Source organism: Falco punctatus, assembly GCF_963210335.1.
Source record: "Falco punctatus genome assembly, chromosome: 1".
NCBI lineage: Eukaryota > Metazoa > Chordata > Aves > Falconiformes > Falconidae > Falco > Falco punctatus.
In genome coordinates, this window is record NC_137580.1 from 115,232,041 (window position 1) to 115,252,418 (window position 20,378).

At 35.8% G+C, this 20,378-nt stretch overlaps 1 protein-coding gene across 3 annotated transcripts in view; it reads right to left on the bottom strand.

Annotated features, from left to right (window-relative positions):
• The window catches only part of B3GNTL1 (UDP-GlcNAc:betaGal beta-1,3-N-acetylglucosaminyltransferase like 1), a 141,487-nt gene that overhangs the window by 85,076 nt on the left and 36,033 nt on the right, over positions 1–20,378 (bottom strand). For all 3 annotated transcript variants that reach the window (XM_080398302.1, XM_080398300.1, XM_080398301.1), the window contains exon 6: positions 6,792–6,887. In XM_080398302.1, coding sequence (XP_080254428.1) covers positions 6,792–6,887 — 96 coding nt within the window. The remainder of the gene's footprint in view (positions 1–6,791; positions 6,888–20,378) is intronic.

A 20,378-nucleotide genomic window follows, 5' to 3' on the forward strand; every position in this document is an offset into this window, starting at 1 on the left:
CAACACTGTGCACTGCTACAGTTGATCCAACCTAATGCTCTGAAAAGCTCCCTATTATTTTTTTATTTGCATAACTTCAGCTCAAGAATTTCCAATCACAGTTCATTTGCACAAGGCTGTACAAACAGGATATAAAACCCCCATCCCAGTTTGTCATGCACTATTAAAAAAAAAACTTGAATCATTCATTAAACCTAGATCCTTATACTCAAAATCTGTTAGTCTCAAGTAGAATCTGGGGGTTTTTTACAACAAAGAGAGAAAAAAAAAGCCTCAAACATAACAGTATAGCATATATTGTTAATACTTATGAGAGGATATGGTGGATGTAAATATTTTAAAATCCAGCTTCCTTAAGTAGTCAAAAAAATCAGAAAGCAAGAACTACTGTAGAGACAAATGTCAAACATGGCAGGGTGAAGTCAGTATAAAAAAATATTAAGAAACAAAATCTTGACTGTGATCAAAACAGTCCTTAGACCTACTATCCATTATGGCAAATGGTGCTTTCATGCTCACACACTCAGCCACTCCAATTACTATGGAAATTACTGAGCTCTCCTGAAAATCTGGCCCAGTACTTTTATCACAGAAAGCTGAGAACAAAAAAGGAAGTTATTTTCCAATAATCAATAGAATGCACTTCACTCACAGTCATACTCAATTTTTAAAACTATGAAAATAATGTTGTGTGTGCAGTTGCAAAAGACAAATGTTTTTTCTTATATATAAGGCTATATAATAGGGCGCTGCACTGCAGTAAAATTATGGGGTTTTTATTTTTATTTAGTAATTTTTTTTAGTAATTTTTATTACACTAAAAGACAGAGTAAAAATATTCCCCTTTTTTGTGGAAACAGCACTTTGATTTTCAAATTCAAAGAAAGAAAATTACAGGAAGTTAAGGGTGTATCTGCTCTGTGCTCTCACATATGGAGGACCAGCTGAAAAATAAACCACTAAATTAGCTGGAAACTTGTATTTGGAGTAGGCTTACTGTTATGAAAGAAAAAAAGAAGTCAGGGCTACTTCAAGATCTCACCTATCATTTTAAAAGGAAAACTGGGTTTTGTATCTCCTCTGTTAGACAAAAGTAAAATTTCCTTAAGCTATACAAGGCAATGAGATAGAAGCCCAAAGTGAAGCTCAAAGGCTCTTTACTTGCAAACTAGCCTATGAACAGGATAAATGTGGAAGACCAAACAATAAGTAGAGCATTCAGAAACTGTAAGTTATTAGTTCCATCCACGTCCCTAACTGCAATCCAGCATTAATAACCAAGTCCTGATTTTAAGTTCTTGCCCTATTTTTCAAAGTAACTTTCAGATATTGAGGAGAAATGGTAGTAATAGTTTGGAAAACAAATTACGCATTTCTGAAAATTTAATCCTTGACAGTTTTCCTTTACACTTGGCATTACCTGTCCAGCTCTTATAACAAATGCCTTCAGAAAAATGTTTTGTAGGATGCAAACATGTTGCATTTCATATCAGTATGATTAATTAATTAAAATACAAGAAAAGATCATCAGCTAGAACAAATCATAGCTCCAATCAGAGATAAACTACTTTTTACCTGCTTAATTTTGATGTCCATCAAGATCATATTACTCTCTTTCTGCCATACAAGCATACATCGTGCTGTAAGACTGCATTCATCAAGAACATCTTGGAACAGAACAAAACTTACTGTACTCCCAAATTGCTTTCATACTATATTACAATGTTTATGTTCCAATTAAATACTACCACATATTATGAATCACATTCAAGCCTTGTTTCAGCATGCAAATTATCTAACAAAATATGAAAAGGAAAAATCCAAATTATTTAACACTCTTTACCCTATGGTATACCTTTAAACTCATGCAAAATTGCTAACACACAAAGCAAAATCTGCATACATTTCTGAACGACTGCAAACCTGTTTCTAAGTTCAAAAATATTTGACCCTGATATGCCTTTACATGAAGCCTTGCTAGGAAGTTCTAATTGTGCTTTGAGATCACAGATGTGGGTAAACCACTTCTCATTAAACTTTTTAGAACTCCATGAACCCTTTTGACACGGATTTTCAAATGTAAATATAAACATTGACTAGCTGTGAAACTTTGTTTCATTCTCCTCCAGAGGAGAAAAAGGATCCACCACAACAGGAAGCAGCCAAATGCGTTTTTTCTTACGTGGTATATGCATAATTCCACACAATCTAGCAGAATCTGCCATAATTACGCAGTTTGTGACTTCAGTTCTTTTGCTCAATAGAACACAAACATCAAGACTTTGCTATTAATGGCACATTTTCAGATAACATAGGTGAAGGAAGAGGAAACCATGACAAAAAATCCCAAGAAAGCATTGAGTACCTTTTTATTAAAGGACAACAAATACGAGTGAGCCATTAATAGTGGCAAAGATACTACAGGGGGTTGGGGTGGGGGTTGGCGGCGGGCAGGGGAGGATATCAATCAGCCTTTTAATGCTTTATTCATTCTTAAGTAAGCAAGTCTTACCCTCTGTCCAGTTTCCCCTTTACTAATACAACCAGACAACAGGCACTGCATGTATTGCTTTCAGATTGCCACCTCAATTATTATTTCAGATCTGACACACTGATGACTGACCCTAGCATGCAAAGGTAGAATTTTATAGTCTGCAAGTAGACAAAACAGATGCTTTACACTAGAGAAATTCAATCTCTGGCCCACCTGGAAAATTCATCCTATCCGCAATGTACTCCTACCAGCTTTTTACCAGTAAGAAGTTGCATGTTGAGGTACATGATGACAATGCAATAGTGACTGTACTGAATTTATGGAAAAGGTCCAGCCACCTTCCAAGATCCTTCTTGCCTTAAAAGAAAAGCTACAAGCTTGACCCAACCAAAATGCTGGATCTGTTTCCAAACTGAGTATCTATAATAATTCTTGACATGTAGCACGAGCTTCTATCAAATATTAATTAAACTCTAATGTAGGAAGCTTCAGTAAGCAAAGCAGCACAGCTTTTAAACAATCAACTAAATTTAACAGGCACCTGTAGCAGCAGAGAAAAGCAGGTGTTAAGAAACTCTAACATGTTAATTACTGTTCTTCTATCAGGTGGTTGGGAGACACTATTAGTAAGAACTGCAAATCACCTGTGAAAACTTCCAACACAAAGAGCTGAGATGATCTGCCAAGCACAGCATGTATCAGGAAGCAACCCAGTGCAAGGAGACATACAGGACTGTCATGTTTTGTTCAGACTGACACTTTTCTAAATTAGGACAGTCTAGTCTCATCAACCATAGAGCCCGCTCCTTTTTGCAAGAGTCTCCTCACATGTCACTCTAAGCTTGCTGTCTGCTTTCTAAGTGAACAAACCCATGAAAGCAGAGAAGTCTCTTGTCTTTGGGGAAGAAAAAATGGTAGGTCAGATGGAATTATGCTTCAGGCTGAATATAATACTTCACTGGCTGTGAGACTAAACGGACCTAAAGTAGTGATTTAACAGAAATGGATAGGAACTCAGATGTTTTACTTACAGTTAGCAGCAATCCTTAAAAACTACTTGTATAAATATTTGTGTAATTAACCCAACCTTAAAACCATTCAGACCTTTTTATTTATACAGCAAAGTAAAATTTCCAGTGTACAAAAAGGGCTGCGTGATCAAACTTCAATCACAACTCAGACTCAGATATCCTGCAGGATTAGTTTTAATCTACGTTTTTTCTCTTACTCCAACATCAAACCAGTCAGTTCTCTTAATTTGTTTGGTTATTTTCTTCCTGTACCTGTAACTGTGCTCTGCACTTACTGAACAGTTTTGTGGTTTTTTTTTTCCTGTTGGCCAGAAAAATAGTAAGTCTACCAGAACACATATACATATATTTTAAGGCTTATATTAGTACACCTATAAAAGTGTGTTTTAATCACATTGTTTATACAGCAGATAACCTTAAAACAACCAAATAGTCATCTTCTTAAAAGTAGTTTTCTCATTGTTACACTCTCTTTGTACTCCCTTACTCCCACACCACACTCTCTGGGGTATATATTCTGAAATTTCACGCATACCATAAAGTATCTTTGGAATGTTACAGTATAATTGTTTAGAGAAACATTTAATGGATGAGTAAGCATCAAGAGGCCACGGCTAAGGGAAAAGAAAAAGTTAAAATGCTAGAAGCATTTCGTATTGAATGATCTTCTCAGCATGAGGATGGGGATAGACATTTGATCCAAAAATCTGGTATTGACTCAAGTGATACAAAACCAGCAGCCAGGCATATGAAGCCATCCAGCCACCTAACAAAACATCTGCTACCACCCACCTCTTTCAAACTGGACTTTAGTCACTGTCTAGTAAAGCAACTCCATGCTATAGGATATTATTTAATCAATAGCATGAATAATATGGTAGCAGATTACATGATCTTGACAAGTGGCTGTTTTTTTTTAATTGGTTGCTTGGTATCCCAATTTACAGCACAAATAATTTGCATGTACATGATACAGAAATGCAACAGAAGTAACTGGAAAAAAGGCTGGGCACCAAGTACAGAGACAGCTAAAAAAAGCTGAACATTCTTTCACTACAGGAAACTGCTGGAGACAATATCCTGTAAATTAAAGCCAATTTTCCTGAATTCCCTGAAGGACTGCTCCTCCCAGAGATTCTACAAATTCATTCACAAAGGCCCGTCATTATAGCTTTCTTGGGGCTTATTTAGTGAACAGAGTTTAAAAAAGCAAACCCAAATTAAAACATACGGTGTATCAGGGGCAGAGGAGTGGGACAAATCAGGCCTAACCTTACATAATTGATTCATATCCTGATCATTACAGCACAGCTGAGATGGTTTTTACTCACAATTCCTCCCCATCCCCATACCTTTTTAAGTTAAGGAAAAGCAAAATAATTACCTCCCTACCTGAATTTTTGATCAGAAGAATGGATACTGGGGCAGGAGAGGTGCCATGTGCTGATGTGCAGTTCTTTTAGCACCAGAGCTAGAAAAGCCCAGCTTCCTGCAGGCCTGTGTCACAGCTGAAGCTTTTCTCAGGATTGGGCACCTAAAATCTTCGTCCAAGTGGATTCTGTGGTGTTTAACAACATATGAACTGCAGCTGGTGCAGTACAATGTCTCCTAGCTTCATACTTAACTCGGAATTTTCAGAAGTCTAGTGTCTTTGAGGAACTCCTATTTCTGTGTTAAATTTGGTGCAGAACAGGTAACAAGTTAAAAAGATAATTAGTGTGATTCTATGACTCTTATCTTGTTAATAAATTCATGGACAAGTAGCACAACTTCTGTTATGCAGCCTTCTAGTTCCAAAGCCAATATGTTTTCCAAAATTACTCATCTATTTGTAAAATGTATGAATCTAATTGATACGGAAAAATAATGGATTGCACATGCTGCTTAATTAAGGCTTTAAGAGATATTTGTAGGCGCATAAGCTTGCAAGGGATTTCCCAGGTCACTGTATTTGCATCCTGCTATCAGAAACACTGTATTAATAATCTCTTCCAGAAGACATACATCCCCATCTTAAAATTAGTTTCTTTTTGCTAAGCCCCTCCATAAATAATATCAAAATCAGGATATTACTTTTGATTTCCAGCTGAATTCATTAAAGACTCTATCCAGTGGCCACCTACATGAAATACTTCAGATTGTGTAGGATAAATTTTTACATCCTCAAGTTTTTCTTTCTCTTCTCTTCAACAACACAGTGATCCAAATGTTGCTGTCAGAAAAATTCACTGGTTTAAATCTGCAGGTTTTTTTCTAATACCATACTCAAAGGCAAATCCAAATATTCCATGGGTAACTTTTTCTGAAACTATTTTCACTTGGTGAATTATAGAGAACCATAATACTGCTGCTGATTGTAAAACAAGGTCTATAGATTACTTGTATTACAATGACCATACCAGAGCCTGTAAGTATGTCTTTGGGGGTTAGGGTAATGGGGAAGACAACACAGTTCACAATGAAGTCTAACAAACAAGGGCATGTTAATCTTTTCAGCCACTCAAATGCAGGAAAATCAAAAGCGAATGTCTTTCTACCATAGCATCACAAAATCCAACCCCAAATACTTGCATGTTAATGCCTGCTGGGATATTTTCTGCTAACCATCCATTAGATTTCTTGTAATACTCAGTACACACATTCCTCCACAAGCTGGATTGATTTCTTCCACAGTTAACTTGTTTTTGCCAAAGTCTCTTTTAGTTCAGCATTGGCTGCCTGCCTAACGAAACAAACTTTCTTTATGCCAAAACTGTCATCTTCAGTTGCATGAGACGCATCTTACAAACATGTATAATGAGCCCAATGTTTAATGCTTGAAGAACTGCTATTTTAAAATGATCTCCAGAAAGACTTAAACAGATACAGAAGTGGTCAATATCTATCCAGCCTTGGGGGGGGTGGGGGGGTGGCAGATCATTCTCAAGATAGATTTTTTTCCTTGTGTATTTCAATACACTTTTTAAAGAGAAAACCCTAAACTAATTATTAGAAAATGAAAGCGTATGCATTTAACCACAGACCGCAAGCCTCACTCCAAACCCAAAGCTGAAAGCTTCATTCTCACTCAGTATGAAGTCATCACTACATCATGACCACGTGCAGCATTAACTTGTCTCTTATTGAAACTACTAGCCTTTAAATACAAGACCCTGATAACCTTAGTAAGTTATCGTGTATTGCTAACAGTCAGACTGAAAGGATCCATCTAAATAAACCTCTTGCTCTATCTTTCTGCCATTTCAAGAAAGCTGAAACAAGAATACCTGTGTAAGAAGTTGTTCTTCAGTTAGATTATTGATCCAACGAGTATAACGTTCAGTAGACTCCAGTGGCTCTCTTCTGACTTGGCAACCAATAATCTAAAGCAAAATGAGATTAATCACATAGTGTAAACTGTTGTGCGCCCACATGGCAGTAAAACAATATCATAAAATAAGCATTCAAAACACAAGAAGTCCAAAAATCAAGATTATCTATACAGTCCTTATTAGCGCCTTCTATGTTCATAATACAAAATAATATAATATAATATGTCACCACTGCTCTGTTCAAATGTTAAATAGTTACAGACTTTCAAAGGTGTCTAGAAGACTAACATTGCAAAGTGTATTTTCAACAGCTTCAGTCTTGGGAATATTTGAACCATCTTGGCTGAAATTTTCAAGGGAAAAGTCATCCAAAGGCAGACATTTAGAATGCAATCTTTCAATCAAAATAGTTAGTTTGGCAAATGAAAATTAGAACTTGGATGACACCAGACAATTGTACCAACAGTGCTATAACCTATAATACTGCACATTACTTATAATTCATGTAAAATGGGGTGGGGTGTGGGGTATGTGGGGAACAGAAATCTGTGTTCAGGTTTGTCTCATTTATGGTAGAACAATGTAGACACCCCATTTTGCTTTGTTCACTGAAGTACTAGGTACCCATCTGAGCAACATTTCCTTCTTTAATACTGTTCTGTAGCTATACAGGTTAAATATGCATTTTAATATTCTGAACACCTACTGATAGAATAAATAGCTTCCAATATGCAAACAGAATATTAGAGGAATTTCACACTATCTGTAACCGCACAGACACATATTCACGCAATTTCATACAAACATGAAACTGTTTACTCTAGTCAGACAAGGAAGAAGCCAAGGAGAACCCTAGGAGTAGGACTACACAGAACTCTGCTGTTTGCTGCTCCCAATGGTCTGCAGTCTATCTTCAGGGCACTACAGGACTTATTTATATAAGCAAAGTGAGCTGATTCTGGTTTATACCAACTACTGCACTCTCATCATACTTTAACTGTCCACTTCTGTTCCAGACTGTGATGGGTACCTCCTGCTGAGGATGTGCTCACTCACTGAGAATTAACACCAAAGCACAGGTATTAGCACTTCTGAACACTAGCTTCAGATAATCAATTTCTGTTCAAGAACAGTGTGGAAAACTTACTTGGTCTATTTTCCACCCTAAGCATTCATAAGGAATGTTAAGTGTATATACTCAGCGCAGCCAGTTTAAATCTTTCAGGTATCTCTAAAGAGTTTTAAACCCCGCACAGATGTAAGCAGTCAGGCTAGAATTCTGCATGTGCAGTTATGAATACTCTTGATGTGGGAACAAAAACACCATGAAGAGGTCTTGCTGGGGGACTGCTGGCAATGAAACATCACAATTTAAAGTATGATTAAATACAATCAAAATAACAAAGATGAAAAAAAGGAAAACATTATTTGCTTACCCCATCAGAATAAAACAGAATGTCTCTGAACTACTGTAGTAGTTCAGACAACTGAACAGTTGTCTCTGACAACTATGAATTACTATGAACAATTTCAATCCTTATCCTTTCTCCTGAATTACAGTTAAGTAATACTAAGAGATTTTCAGAAGGTTAGCCCAGAACTGTCTCAAACTGAATATCAATTAGAAGAGTTCATAGATATGTTTTTAAAAGGGGCACTCCACAGATACAAAACTTCACAGAACTTGCATCAGGTATATGCAGATTCTGTTCTGTGAAGATGATTTTTATTTAGAATAGAATTACACACAGAATTCTTGCTAGTATTCATTAACCAAGACCTCATTAACCTTCTCTTGCATAACCTAGGTTTTTATAACTTACAAAGACACTTTACAAAACTCTGCATAAAAGTCGGAAAGGAAAAATTACAAAGCACTGTTTTCTCAAAAGGTATTCTGAAACAATGCACTATGGAAAGTTAGTTTCTTTATTCAAATAGTCACGGCCTAAGCTAAACTCCCAAACAGCTTTCACAAATTAAGACATAAAAAGGAGAATCTCAATTTTGTTTTTCTGAACACCTAGTTTTCAACTAGAGCCAAGTGATAAGTGCAGTCATCTCTTTCTATGCAACCTGAAATTTAAATGAGAATCAGAGGACAGTTTCACATTTTTTTATATTAATTTCTGATCAGTCTGACCATTTTCATAAATGCTGTTGATAGTTTAAGCAATCTAAAAAAAATGTTGAATCCAGGTGCTCAGCTAGAGGACTGCAATTCCCTAAAGTCCAAAGAACAAACTGGTTCAAATCTCAACTCCTTATACATCCAGAGAGAACTGAATGGGTTTGATCAATTATCTGTACATACACTGAAGGAGAGGTGAAGGCAGACAGAATAACTGCTATTAAATTGGATCCTGATGGCTCTTTTCTATATCATACATCACATTTTGTAATTTCTAGAGTATGACTTCTATTCTTAGCCAAAATTTCCTCCTCTTTCCATATAGCCACACAGATAATTCCATTGAACACTCCAATTTACTTCTCTGAATTTTGGCTTGTAACAATGATTCTCTACTACTTACTGTATATAGGTCCTAAAATACTTTGAGCCTTTTGGACTTGAAAACACCATAATTAGGAAAAAAAATTCATCAAATAAGAAAGTTATTCAGGAATTACTGTTATTTGCAGAACAGACAAAACCAATGGGTTACACTGAATATTGCCATAATTTGGTGCAGAATCCTTCGAAGTGTAACTTTACAAACTCCTTTATCAACTTGCACGCCTAACAGCAACACTAAAAAGGAAGAACAGTAAAAACAATGTTAAGAATTAATATGAGAAAGAAAAGCTGCTTGGTGGAAAAAATTAAGACAATACAAAATGTAACTTAGAAAAAAAATGTCAAGACTCCATATGCTCATTAATGTCCTCATTTCTTTATACAGTATTTAGTATATCATACCTTCTCCCTCATACCTTTGGCTTTTCTTACTCTTTTCTAGTTTGAGCTCCAGCACACGTTACTGATGAATGAAATGCCTCCATTTAAGTTAATAGAAAGATGAGGTTAACTTTTCACTCTAATTTCTTCTTCCTTACACACTGAATAGGATCACTTTGTAGACAATAAAATACCATAATATATACTTAGCAATTCTATACTTGTTTCATATATGGAATTAAAGGAAGACAGAGAGGAAAAGAGGGATTAATGTATTTAAAACTTTTTACTAAAATGTCTTCCATAGTAGTGACTTTAAGTTTGCTTTTTCCTAAACATGCTATCTACACATACAACTAAAGTATTTATTTCCAGAAGGCTTTCTAATTATTCCTAAAAATCTATTCTTTCACAAGCAAATTGAATTGTTGTCTTCACTCCTCCTCATCCAAAGAGCCAAACCCACAACCACTACCTGACAATTCCTTTCTTTAAAAGGAAAAGAACAAAAAAGCCATACTTGGTGTTCTTAGTGGCCTTTTGTAAGATTTCCATGGATGTACCAAACCCATCAGCAGGGCACATAAAAAGCAAGGATCTCCCTCCTGCAGAAGACGGTATCGTAAAACATCATTTTACCACAGTCTTTAGTTACGATGATATCGCAGCAAAACACAAGTATGAATGCATGTTATTGAGAACAGCTGCATTTTCATCTTGCAACACAACAGGAAAATAACTACAAATGCATAACAAAGTTAGCATTTTGTAAGAAGTGCAATGCTCGAACTTCCCTCTCCCCTAACATAACAGTGAAATGTTTTGCACGGCACAGACTTCCTGCTTGTTTTTCATTTTCAGAATCAACACCGCTCAAGACTGCTTTTAGCATAATCTTAATAGATGTTTTACAGACAAATCTTAAAATTGTTGCTATGCAATCAGATTTATTTCTAGATCCTCAGCCAAAAAAAATCACACACCTTTCTGCTCTTTAGCTACACCATTCCTTTCCCAATGGGACTCGGACTCATGACGGGGATTCTTGACTTACACGGTTGCAAGATAAACATCACCAACACAGAGTGACTCAACCTGAGCCTTTGGTGCAGCGTCTGCAGAGCACAGCTCATTTCACCAGCTCCTTTCATCCAGTCAAAATCTGGATTATTTACAGCACAAACAGCTTCCTCCAGTTCCCCTGTGTAAGGTGTGGCATCAGAAGCAACGGCACACTGTTTCTTTTGCATTTCCTCCATGTCTCTCAGAGCTTTTATATCAACTTCAATGAATATTTACTTACAGCTTTTAAATTGAAAGGAAAGGTTTTTCACTGTTGCTTCTTTTGTAAGTTTTAGATTTTATCAAAGCATTTTTTTCTGGCTCATTTTACACCCATTCAGACTTCAGAAAGTACAAGAAACTCTCCATATCAAAAAAATCCTTTCGATATTTTGAGTATCCATTTCTATGCAAAAATGAAGCAAGTTTCAACTTTTTGATCTAATTAGGCAAGCTTATTTTTATTATTACAAATGCTGACTGTATACTAGCATATACTTGTACCTAAACTATGTAATATCTGCCACAAATGCAATATGCTTCATATTCCAACTGGAAACTTGCTGTAATGTGGTATTGGTATTACTTGTATAGGAAGAAGAAACATGAACCATAAACAAAAAATGTGTCTGGCTCACAGCAAAGGACTGTGGCAGTTCATGGAAGAGCAAAACTCTAATCATGGCAATCCTTTCTGCTACAACACCAGATGAAGCAATTTACTTTCTGGACAGGCAATTACTTTTTTATGCTTTAAATGTAGTTTACAGATTAGTTAGCTATTTACTTAATTGCAATCGGCACTGGCCTCTACGGAAAGAAATACAAAATAATTTATAATTTATGGCAGCAAGAGACAGTGACAGATAAGAATATTATGAGCATAAAACAATGGTCAGGTTTTATCTAAACTACCAACAAACACATACGCTGACAAGCCATACAAATAACTTTAAAAAATATAAATGGCTTAAAATGAGCTTTGTGGGGTGAAGTGGCCAAATATAAGCATCTAGCCTACAGCCCTGTGGCCCTGCTGGCCCCTAACTACAGCTTCACAGAAGGATCAGGCCTCTAGTGTCTGCGAGCCCTGGTCTAGATGGTCTCAGACAGCCTGAGGTCTCAAACTAGCATTTTATGTCTATGCTTAGGCACCTGATGCTCTCTTCTTTAGTAACTCAGCCACTTCACATGGTTAAGACTGGAGTTCATGAACCTGATCAGAATCAAAGTCATCGATGTGTACGTTATATCACTACGTTGAAAAGATTTTCAGAAGTTAGAGCACTATAAAACTATTACAATGTAACTATGATACCATTAGAATTCTACAAATAACAACATAAAACTAGAATAATGTGGTTCTTCATGAAACAGATGCTCTAAATTGGTCACAGGACGCTGGGCTAGCCATGAGGTATGAAACCTAAACCTAAAAAGCACGTTCAATGACTTGTTGATCAATAAAGGTCAGAGTTACGATCACGTTCAGAGGAACTAGCTGGGATTATTACACACATTACAAAATTGTACTATGAGCACATATAGTCAGTGTTCTGTGAGTTACAGAATTGTTTCACTGAAATGCAAGAGTATTTCAGTCATATCTCTGGTATGTACAAAAATCAGCATTCTATACCCAGCAGCAACATCAGCCATCTGCATACATGCCATAACTTGTTCCAACTTTTCACTAGTTTTTGTTTTTAAATGCAATATTCAGGTAGAGGTGTTCCTTATTTTTGTCATTTTAGGTTTTTATGTTTTCCCTTGCACATATAAATGGAAAAGGAAGCGGGTGAGAAGGAGCAAAGATTAAATGAGTTGACAGTAATTAAAACCAACACACTTTCTGCAGATGTGGCATTTTTGGTTTTTTAATCAGTACAACTTCCTCTAGCACAGATAATCTTTCTTATTCAGGAGACAGCCTATGGGTCAGAACCCTCCTGTTGTACTACAGAGAAAATGAAGATGAAAAATAAATTGGTCTCCAATTTTTTCCCTCTTAGTTTTATAAAAAGGGGAAATTAACACAGCCAAAAGCATAAACTCTTTGTAAGGTAGCAGGCATTAGGTATACATAGGATTTCTTCATATAATATAACTTCTTTTAAGGAACTTTGTTTTATGAAGTTTTTTTAATTAACTAACCAATAATGATACTGAAGCAGGTATTGGGGAAAAAATGCATTTTTAGCAAGGAGAAATCCACAGCTTTCCTGTAGAAAATAAACTCTTTTCCTCAACTTATGTTATTAAACGAAAAACAACTTTCAAAGGTTATACAAAGTACAAAACTTACTACACACTTGAGAAAGAGTGTGCAGTGTTGAGTTTCGTTAGAAATATGACTGAATGACATAAACCTCCTAGAAGAGAATGTAATTAACTACTTAGTGAAGCTTTAATTAGAAGTATCATGACATCTGATCCTAGATAATGTTCTACGAGCAGAGATTCTTCCAATAACAGGAAATACAGGAAGGATTATCTCTAGTGCACAACACCTTTTCCCCCAATATGCCTGTTTACGAGGGCTCACAGAGGGAAATTTCCTAAACTAAAAAAGCTAATAGGCATTTACCTTATCCTGAATGTAAAAACAGCTTTCGTTAATCGTGCCTACATCTTGGTGTATAAAGAAAAGGTAGAATTCACCTGTGCTGTCTTTAAACCCTACTTCTATTATTTTTGTTGTAGTCATTTCCATCCATCCATCCCTCCATTGATGTGCCAGTACAAACATATCCTGAAATTCAGAAGAAAACTTGATGGGAGAGTGAGAATTTTTCTTTTTATCTTCCCTCTGTATTAATTTCTATGGTTTTCATTCACATAATACTTTAAATATTATTTGGTTGTAAAAATGTCTATGATAAGTCTCATTTTCTTCCTGGGTACACACAGCCCCCTTTATAAATACATGTATTTTCATGTATTTGTCTAAAAGATCAGCAAAGCTTCAGGTATTGCTGCAGTGCCTCTAACACTAGCTGTTAGAAGCATGGATCAGCAGCACCCCTAGGACGTTTTACTGAACTCTCAGGTAAAAATCTACCACGAAAAGAGCAATTGATCGAGACAGTCCAGGATTTCTTTTCAAGTACATTTATGAAATAGTGCTTGTAGCATAATTGTTAATTGCACAGCTGTGACTAAGCATTATCTCATCAGATCATCCATCTCTCACAGGAAACATGATTAACACAACCCTCCACAAGTCTTTAATTGTAATTTACTAAGAACAGCTACAACTTTCTTATGGTAACTAGCATGACTGTAAAATTAAGATTTAACTATTGAAATGCCTAAGTATTGATTAAGATTTTTTGCCAATGGCAATAAGCATTGTTTCACTCATTTTAACTAAATGTGAGCGAGTGATTACACTTATATTAGTAAATTATTCCTTCACCCAATTAAGGAAAAGATAAAGAATATTTGGAATTGTATATTAAAATCCATTTTAATTACAGAACGCTGGTGCAGTGAAGCAAGATCATCTTGAAAAAATTATCAGCTCTGTTTCCAGTTCTTATTCTTGTTACTTAGAGCAAATAATTAAAGCTTTATACAGCTAAATCCGTATTTTGTAAAAATATATTGGGATATATGTATATATGGGATATTATTGGATGGTCTTCCTTCAGATTGTGATAGTGCTATAGAAGAACCTGTCCATAAAATGCTAATCATTAAGAAAATAAAATCGTGTCAATAATAACTCTCATTTAGGACTGATTTAGCTGCCATTTAACCAAATGTTGCTTCTGCTATCATGTATTTAATTAAAAGTAACAGCAGCTACAAAGTTCACAAAGTTTATTTAAAACTCAAGAAAATTCATATTTGGATAATGTGACAAAATTATAGGGTTGTTAGTCCAAAAAACTGTTATCTGAAAGATGAAGAGAGATTTACAAAATACAGCCGTTTACCGAGTACACTTTACACTGAATTCCCAGACAAGTACAATAACTAAAACATCTGCTTTAATGAGTAAGAAACTTCTATGGCACAGCAACAGCTAAACAGACGAGGTATTTATACCAAGAATTAGCATTTCGGATTTTCACCTTACTAAAAACAAGTCTTGAAATTTATGTTGTTAAAAGTACTGATTTTATTTCTATTATATTGTCTTTGTCTAGAGGCCCATGACCTTTTATTTTTCAATGCAGCACAATGATGAAATGATTGAAGATACTAGTGGTTTTAAGAAGCTTTTGTGATCATCATGTAATGCAATCAAAGAGGAAAAATGAATGGAAGGAATATCTTTATATGGTTAAAATCTTTCCAAAATTATATACTGGGGCAAGAAGGTGGTAAAATGTATTTCCTCTCTCCTCTATTTCCAATGAAGGAAACTGTTCTTCAAAACACACGACACCTGTGAGGTAATTTCTATTAGGTGTAAAAACACAAAACACACCCTAGTGTATTTAAAGCATGTTTTTAAAATTATAAAATATGTTAGTAGTGCTGACTCCCCAGGGAATCCTTTAGATCAGATGAATATCCACTTCCACAGATGTTCTTATCTTATAACAACCAATTTTTAAGAACACCTGTTAAACATTCTACTTGGCACTGGTTCAAGTCCGAAGTCCACAATAGAATGTTGTATGTTTACTTTCAGCACATTTAAAAAAAAAAAAAAAAGAGTAATTAAAACCCAAGGAAGTCTGAATTTTCTTTACTGAATTTATATGAAAAATTAGAAGGCAAGGTGGCATAATCAGAATGAGCACAGATGAGTATCACACCACACCACACGTACATTTAAAAAGGATGTTTTCATGCATATGAAATCATGAAGTGTGAATGTCACATTTTTGGAAAAACTTCAAGTAAGTATCACTGAAGAAACACTCAGCAATACTACAGCAAATCTGTAGTTATTACATTAAATTAAATGAATTTCAGAAGCCCTTTTTGAAGGTAAATGAGTAAGCCCCAGTATGCTGATAACTACCTTGGGTAGGAAAAAAGCACCCAACCTCAGAAGCCCTCATTCAAAATCTGCCATCCTGGGATGAACAAGATCTAAGGGCTCAACCTCTGTATAAAGGCTATGGCACGTATAATCTGAATTTGATTCAAATTAAGAAAACTCTTTGGATTCTGTTGAGATGCTTACACAACCAGTCCTTTGCACAACACTTAAGAACAGTCAAAAAGAGCAGTATGTTTGCACAATTTCAATTTTAAACCAAATTTCTCTTGTGTCTGTAGCTCCACAAAGTATGATTGGATTAATATTAGTTATCACCACTGCAAAACATATAAACACAAGGAGGAGGGGGGGTCTTAAGTTTTAAACATTTTACATTTCAGACATAGTTTTAAAAATAAAATATGCTGAAAGTCTGCATTAAAATCAACCATTCATGAATATCAAACTCTAATAATCAGAATTGTTTGATGGGGTTATTGGCATGTGGAGGCCATATTAAACACATATTTAATTACAAAGTGGTGTAAGTTGGGATGTTTCTCATTTGGGATATTTGATTAAATGTAGAACAGACCTAAATTGACATTGTGACTTTGAAAATGCACTGCGGTTTTTCAGAAATACCAAAAAGAATCTTTAAGGAAGCTGCCTAATAAAAAGCAAAGACACAGCTGAATTCCAGCAGATCTGGGTGATATACATGGAAAGGCCCAATTAATGAAAACCACCACAAGAATAATACTCTCACATTGTCAAACAAAGAATTTTCTTATTCTTCAGTGCAGAAAAAGAGAAAAAGAAAAGGAATCATATTTTCTCTTCTTAAACATCCTCCACTGTCACCACTTCAAGAACAAAACCTTTGCACAAGCACTGCTCTAGTTTCTACCCTTCATACCAAAACCAGATTATTGAATTATTACCAACAACTTTAAAAAACCTCTAATGACAATTTCCCCAAGTCATAAACTTACATATTTTTGTAAGTATCTATACTGGATAGCCTTAACAGAATTACATTTTCCATAAGCTGGAGAAAAATGTTAAAGACTTGTAGTTTGCTTATGGTGTGCAGTATATGGGAACTCAGTATAAAGTATTAAAGTTCTAATGACCAGAATAGTTAGGCTAGTTATTGAAAATATTTCTCTGGACATTTTTTTCTCCTACATAAAAAATAAACTGATTTTGGACAATCAACAATTGTAGGTAATGACCTCAGGAATATAATCACATTTTCCCCTCTGTCCATACCAACGATGGACCAGAGTGTCCTCAGATCTACTTAGCCCATTCAATAGAGCAAACTCCTACTAGCAGGGTTAAACAAACAAATTTGATCTACTCATCTATCCTTCAAGACATGCTAGCATCCAGTTAATTTCTTTTAAGAGCTGTTACATTAATTAATGCTTATATTAAAGCTAAACTCTATAGGCACTGCTTACTAGGACGTGCCTGGGCAACACCCACTGATCTGTCTCAAACATGCTGAGTAAGGGAGACAGAAGGAGAGCTGATGCAAATTAACTAAGGAGAATCAAAGATTACTTAAGTTCTACAGGATGAAGATTTTAATCAACTTCATGTCCAAAATAAAAAGCTTTATCAAAGAAAAATCTGCTAAGCTATATGCAACAACTGGAAGACAAAAAGGGAGATTGATAAAACCCAGACTTCAGTAGAAGACACAGAATGAGAGAACACCACCAACAACCATTAACTTGTTGCACACAGGAAGCACAGAATTCAAATGGAGGGATTTTTCTATTACACCAAACACAGAGGTAATATTTCAATGTTATGTAGTTGTGTCTAATGACAGTTTAGTAAAGCTTCACATATGTTTATTATCTTTTCACAGCTGCAAAATTACATATAAGATACTACTTACCTATTTTCACAGTCAAGACTAAAACACTGTCTAATCCAAGTAGACAAAAGGTAGTAAGATTCCTCCAGGAATAAAGGCTCAGACTACAGAACAATGTCGTTGAGCACTTCCTTAAAACAGCAGATGAGGAATGGCAAAGCCACTCTGGAGGCAAATCTGCATCTTCTCCCTCCTAAATGAAGCCCTTGTCCACTGCATCACACGGCTTCAGCAAGACCTGATCTAAAGCTCCTGAGAGCAGGTCTTTTATAGGCAGATACAGCCTCAGTCTGCCCATGTTCCAGGCTGACCAGAAGCTGTAACGCTCTTGTGTGAGAGTGGATACAAGCCCTGCTAATACTGTTGTAAGGCAGGAACTACTAGCTAGGGTTCAGCACTGCTCTAATCACAGCCACAGAGTTTTCAGACGAAGCAAGATTTTGTCTGCTAACTTCCACCATGAAGATGTACTCCTAATACAGCATATATTTTTTCACTGTGTAACATCATACTGTGATCCAAATATGCTGAATAGTTCATGAACACATTTAGACTTCAGGTCACTTCTCAATGAATTTCCTGAAGACTTGTAACTCCGCTAGAATAGCAAAAGCTCCTTTGCATGGTTTTCAGTTTAGAAAAAAAAACCACAAATGCACCAGGTGCAATTATATGAAAATCCATACAAGTTTTTAGAGCTTCTGAATTCCAATTAGTACTATGCAACAAAAGACTATTTGAAGAACAAGACACAGATACAGGAGACATGCGTTATCTTGATTTTGCCAGGTCTAGCCACACAAACAAAGCTACCTTGTTCATTAGATAGAATAAATCCACATCTAAGTGCAATTACGCGACTGCATAATAACAGTTTTGACTCCCAAGAGAAAGCACGCAAGAGGAAGCACAGCATGTACTCTGAAAGGTAATCTGTTATTTTCAGTGATATTTTAACATTAGACTAATAAGAAGATACAGCAAACAAAGGGCTTTAAGATCTTTCAGAGGTAACCAAACTCCATTGGTATGTGGAATGTAAAAACCACTACGCACTGAGGACTGCCAATATTCCTGAAGTGCTACTATTGACTGCCAATGTATAAGGTGGCCTCCCTCTTTATTTTTCTTCTCATTTTTATTTTTTATCCCATGCTCCCTTTCATCATGAAGCAGCCTGGCCTGTCACAAGGCCGATAAAACAATCTTCTGCCTTTATTCCACACTTGTGATAATAAGCAGGAACAAAAACCCCACACATTAATGTGATATACTATAGCACAGCTGCTCAGTAAAAGGCTACACTGAAAAGTTGCTGTTGTACAAGCCAGTGCTCTAGTGAGTGATGCTGCACTGGAATTCTACCACAAGAGTTTCTACACATGCAGTTAACACACCTGAGATGAGATGGAAACAATTGTCTGGATGTTTTTTCCACTAGTTGAGTACACAATGTCTTAACTACTCAGCCAAAAAAATTACTTAAAACATACTATTTATATACAGTGCTCTTTTTGTATACAAAACAACCCATGCACACTCTGACTTAAAGAACTGCTCTGATATGCGAGACGAGACAGTATATAGAAACTGGTCCAGACTACATACAATTACCTCCCTCCCTCCAAGGACAAGAGCTAGATCTAAAATATGCAACTCACTGATAGAATATACAAGAATGTCTGTTACTCTTTTTGCAATCAGAAAAAACAAAGCTCAGTATTCGTTAAGCCATTCCCCACAGAACTGCTCTCATGGATTAACTTATAGAACCCCGTCTCTAGCCAATGTAAAAATATTCAAAATATTGTCAATTTTTAGCTGTTTTGGAAAGGAATCAGATCTCATTGTCATGACAGTGACATGAACACTCAGAATGCTGATCTTAAAAGTTCTGTTCCACATGATTATCTACTTCATGTACTACTAAAACTTCATTTTAATTATACCTGTAAGAGAGGATCTACTAATTTTCTTGTACACTCTTTCTGTTACTACTAAGAAAACCTTTACTTGCTATTTCAGATATTGATTTAAATGAATAAAATGGAAGCTAAAAGGACTGACATGATCAAGAATCAGTGAAATCTGATCATTTTAGTCACAAAAAAGAGAAAGTGAAATGATTCAAACTAGTGTTCAAATGGGGGGAGGGGAACAGTCTTTCTAACATGTAATAGAAATGTGTAACAGGTCTAGGCAAGTGGAATGGCCCAGCGTACAGTGACAATATAAGAAACTTACCTATTAGACTGTAACTGTTAAGTTCAAGAAATATATTTGTCCAGACTAAAAGACAAAAAAAAAGAGGGGGTGGGGGGTGGGCACACACACCAAACCTAAGTTTAGTTAATTTGTGAGTTTCAGTGGTAGTGGAGGAGAGACATCCCATGCCTTTGGCCTAGAGTTCTGCCTTAAAGAGAGGATCAAGCTCAGCTATCTCATTCATTTGTTCATTTCTCCAATTCATTTGCTGATTGTGCAATATTTGTTTACAGCTTTCCCAGGGGCAGATGAACAGGTCTGCAAACTAGCAGTGCCATGCATTGTTCAAGTTCACCCAATCCAATCAACTACCTTACAGTAACATTAACCACCAACGATAAGCAGAATTTAGTCAGTTGGTTAACACATTCAGATAATGCAATAGATTTAAATGACCTCAGGCATCGCACCTCTTCATCTAAATCCAAGGTACAGAATATGTCAAAAATTTGCTTTAGAGATGCAAAACAGCAAGAATTT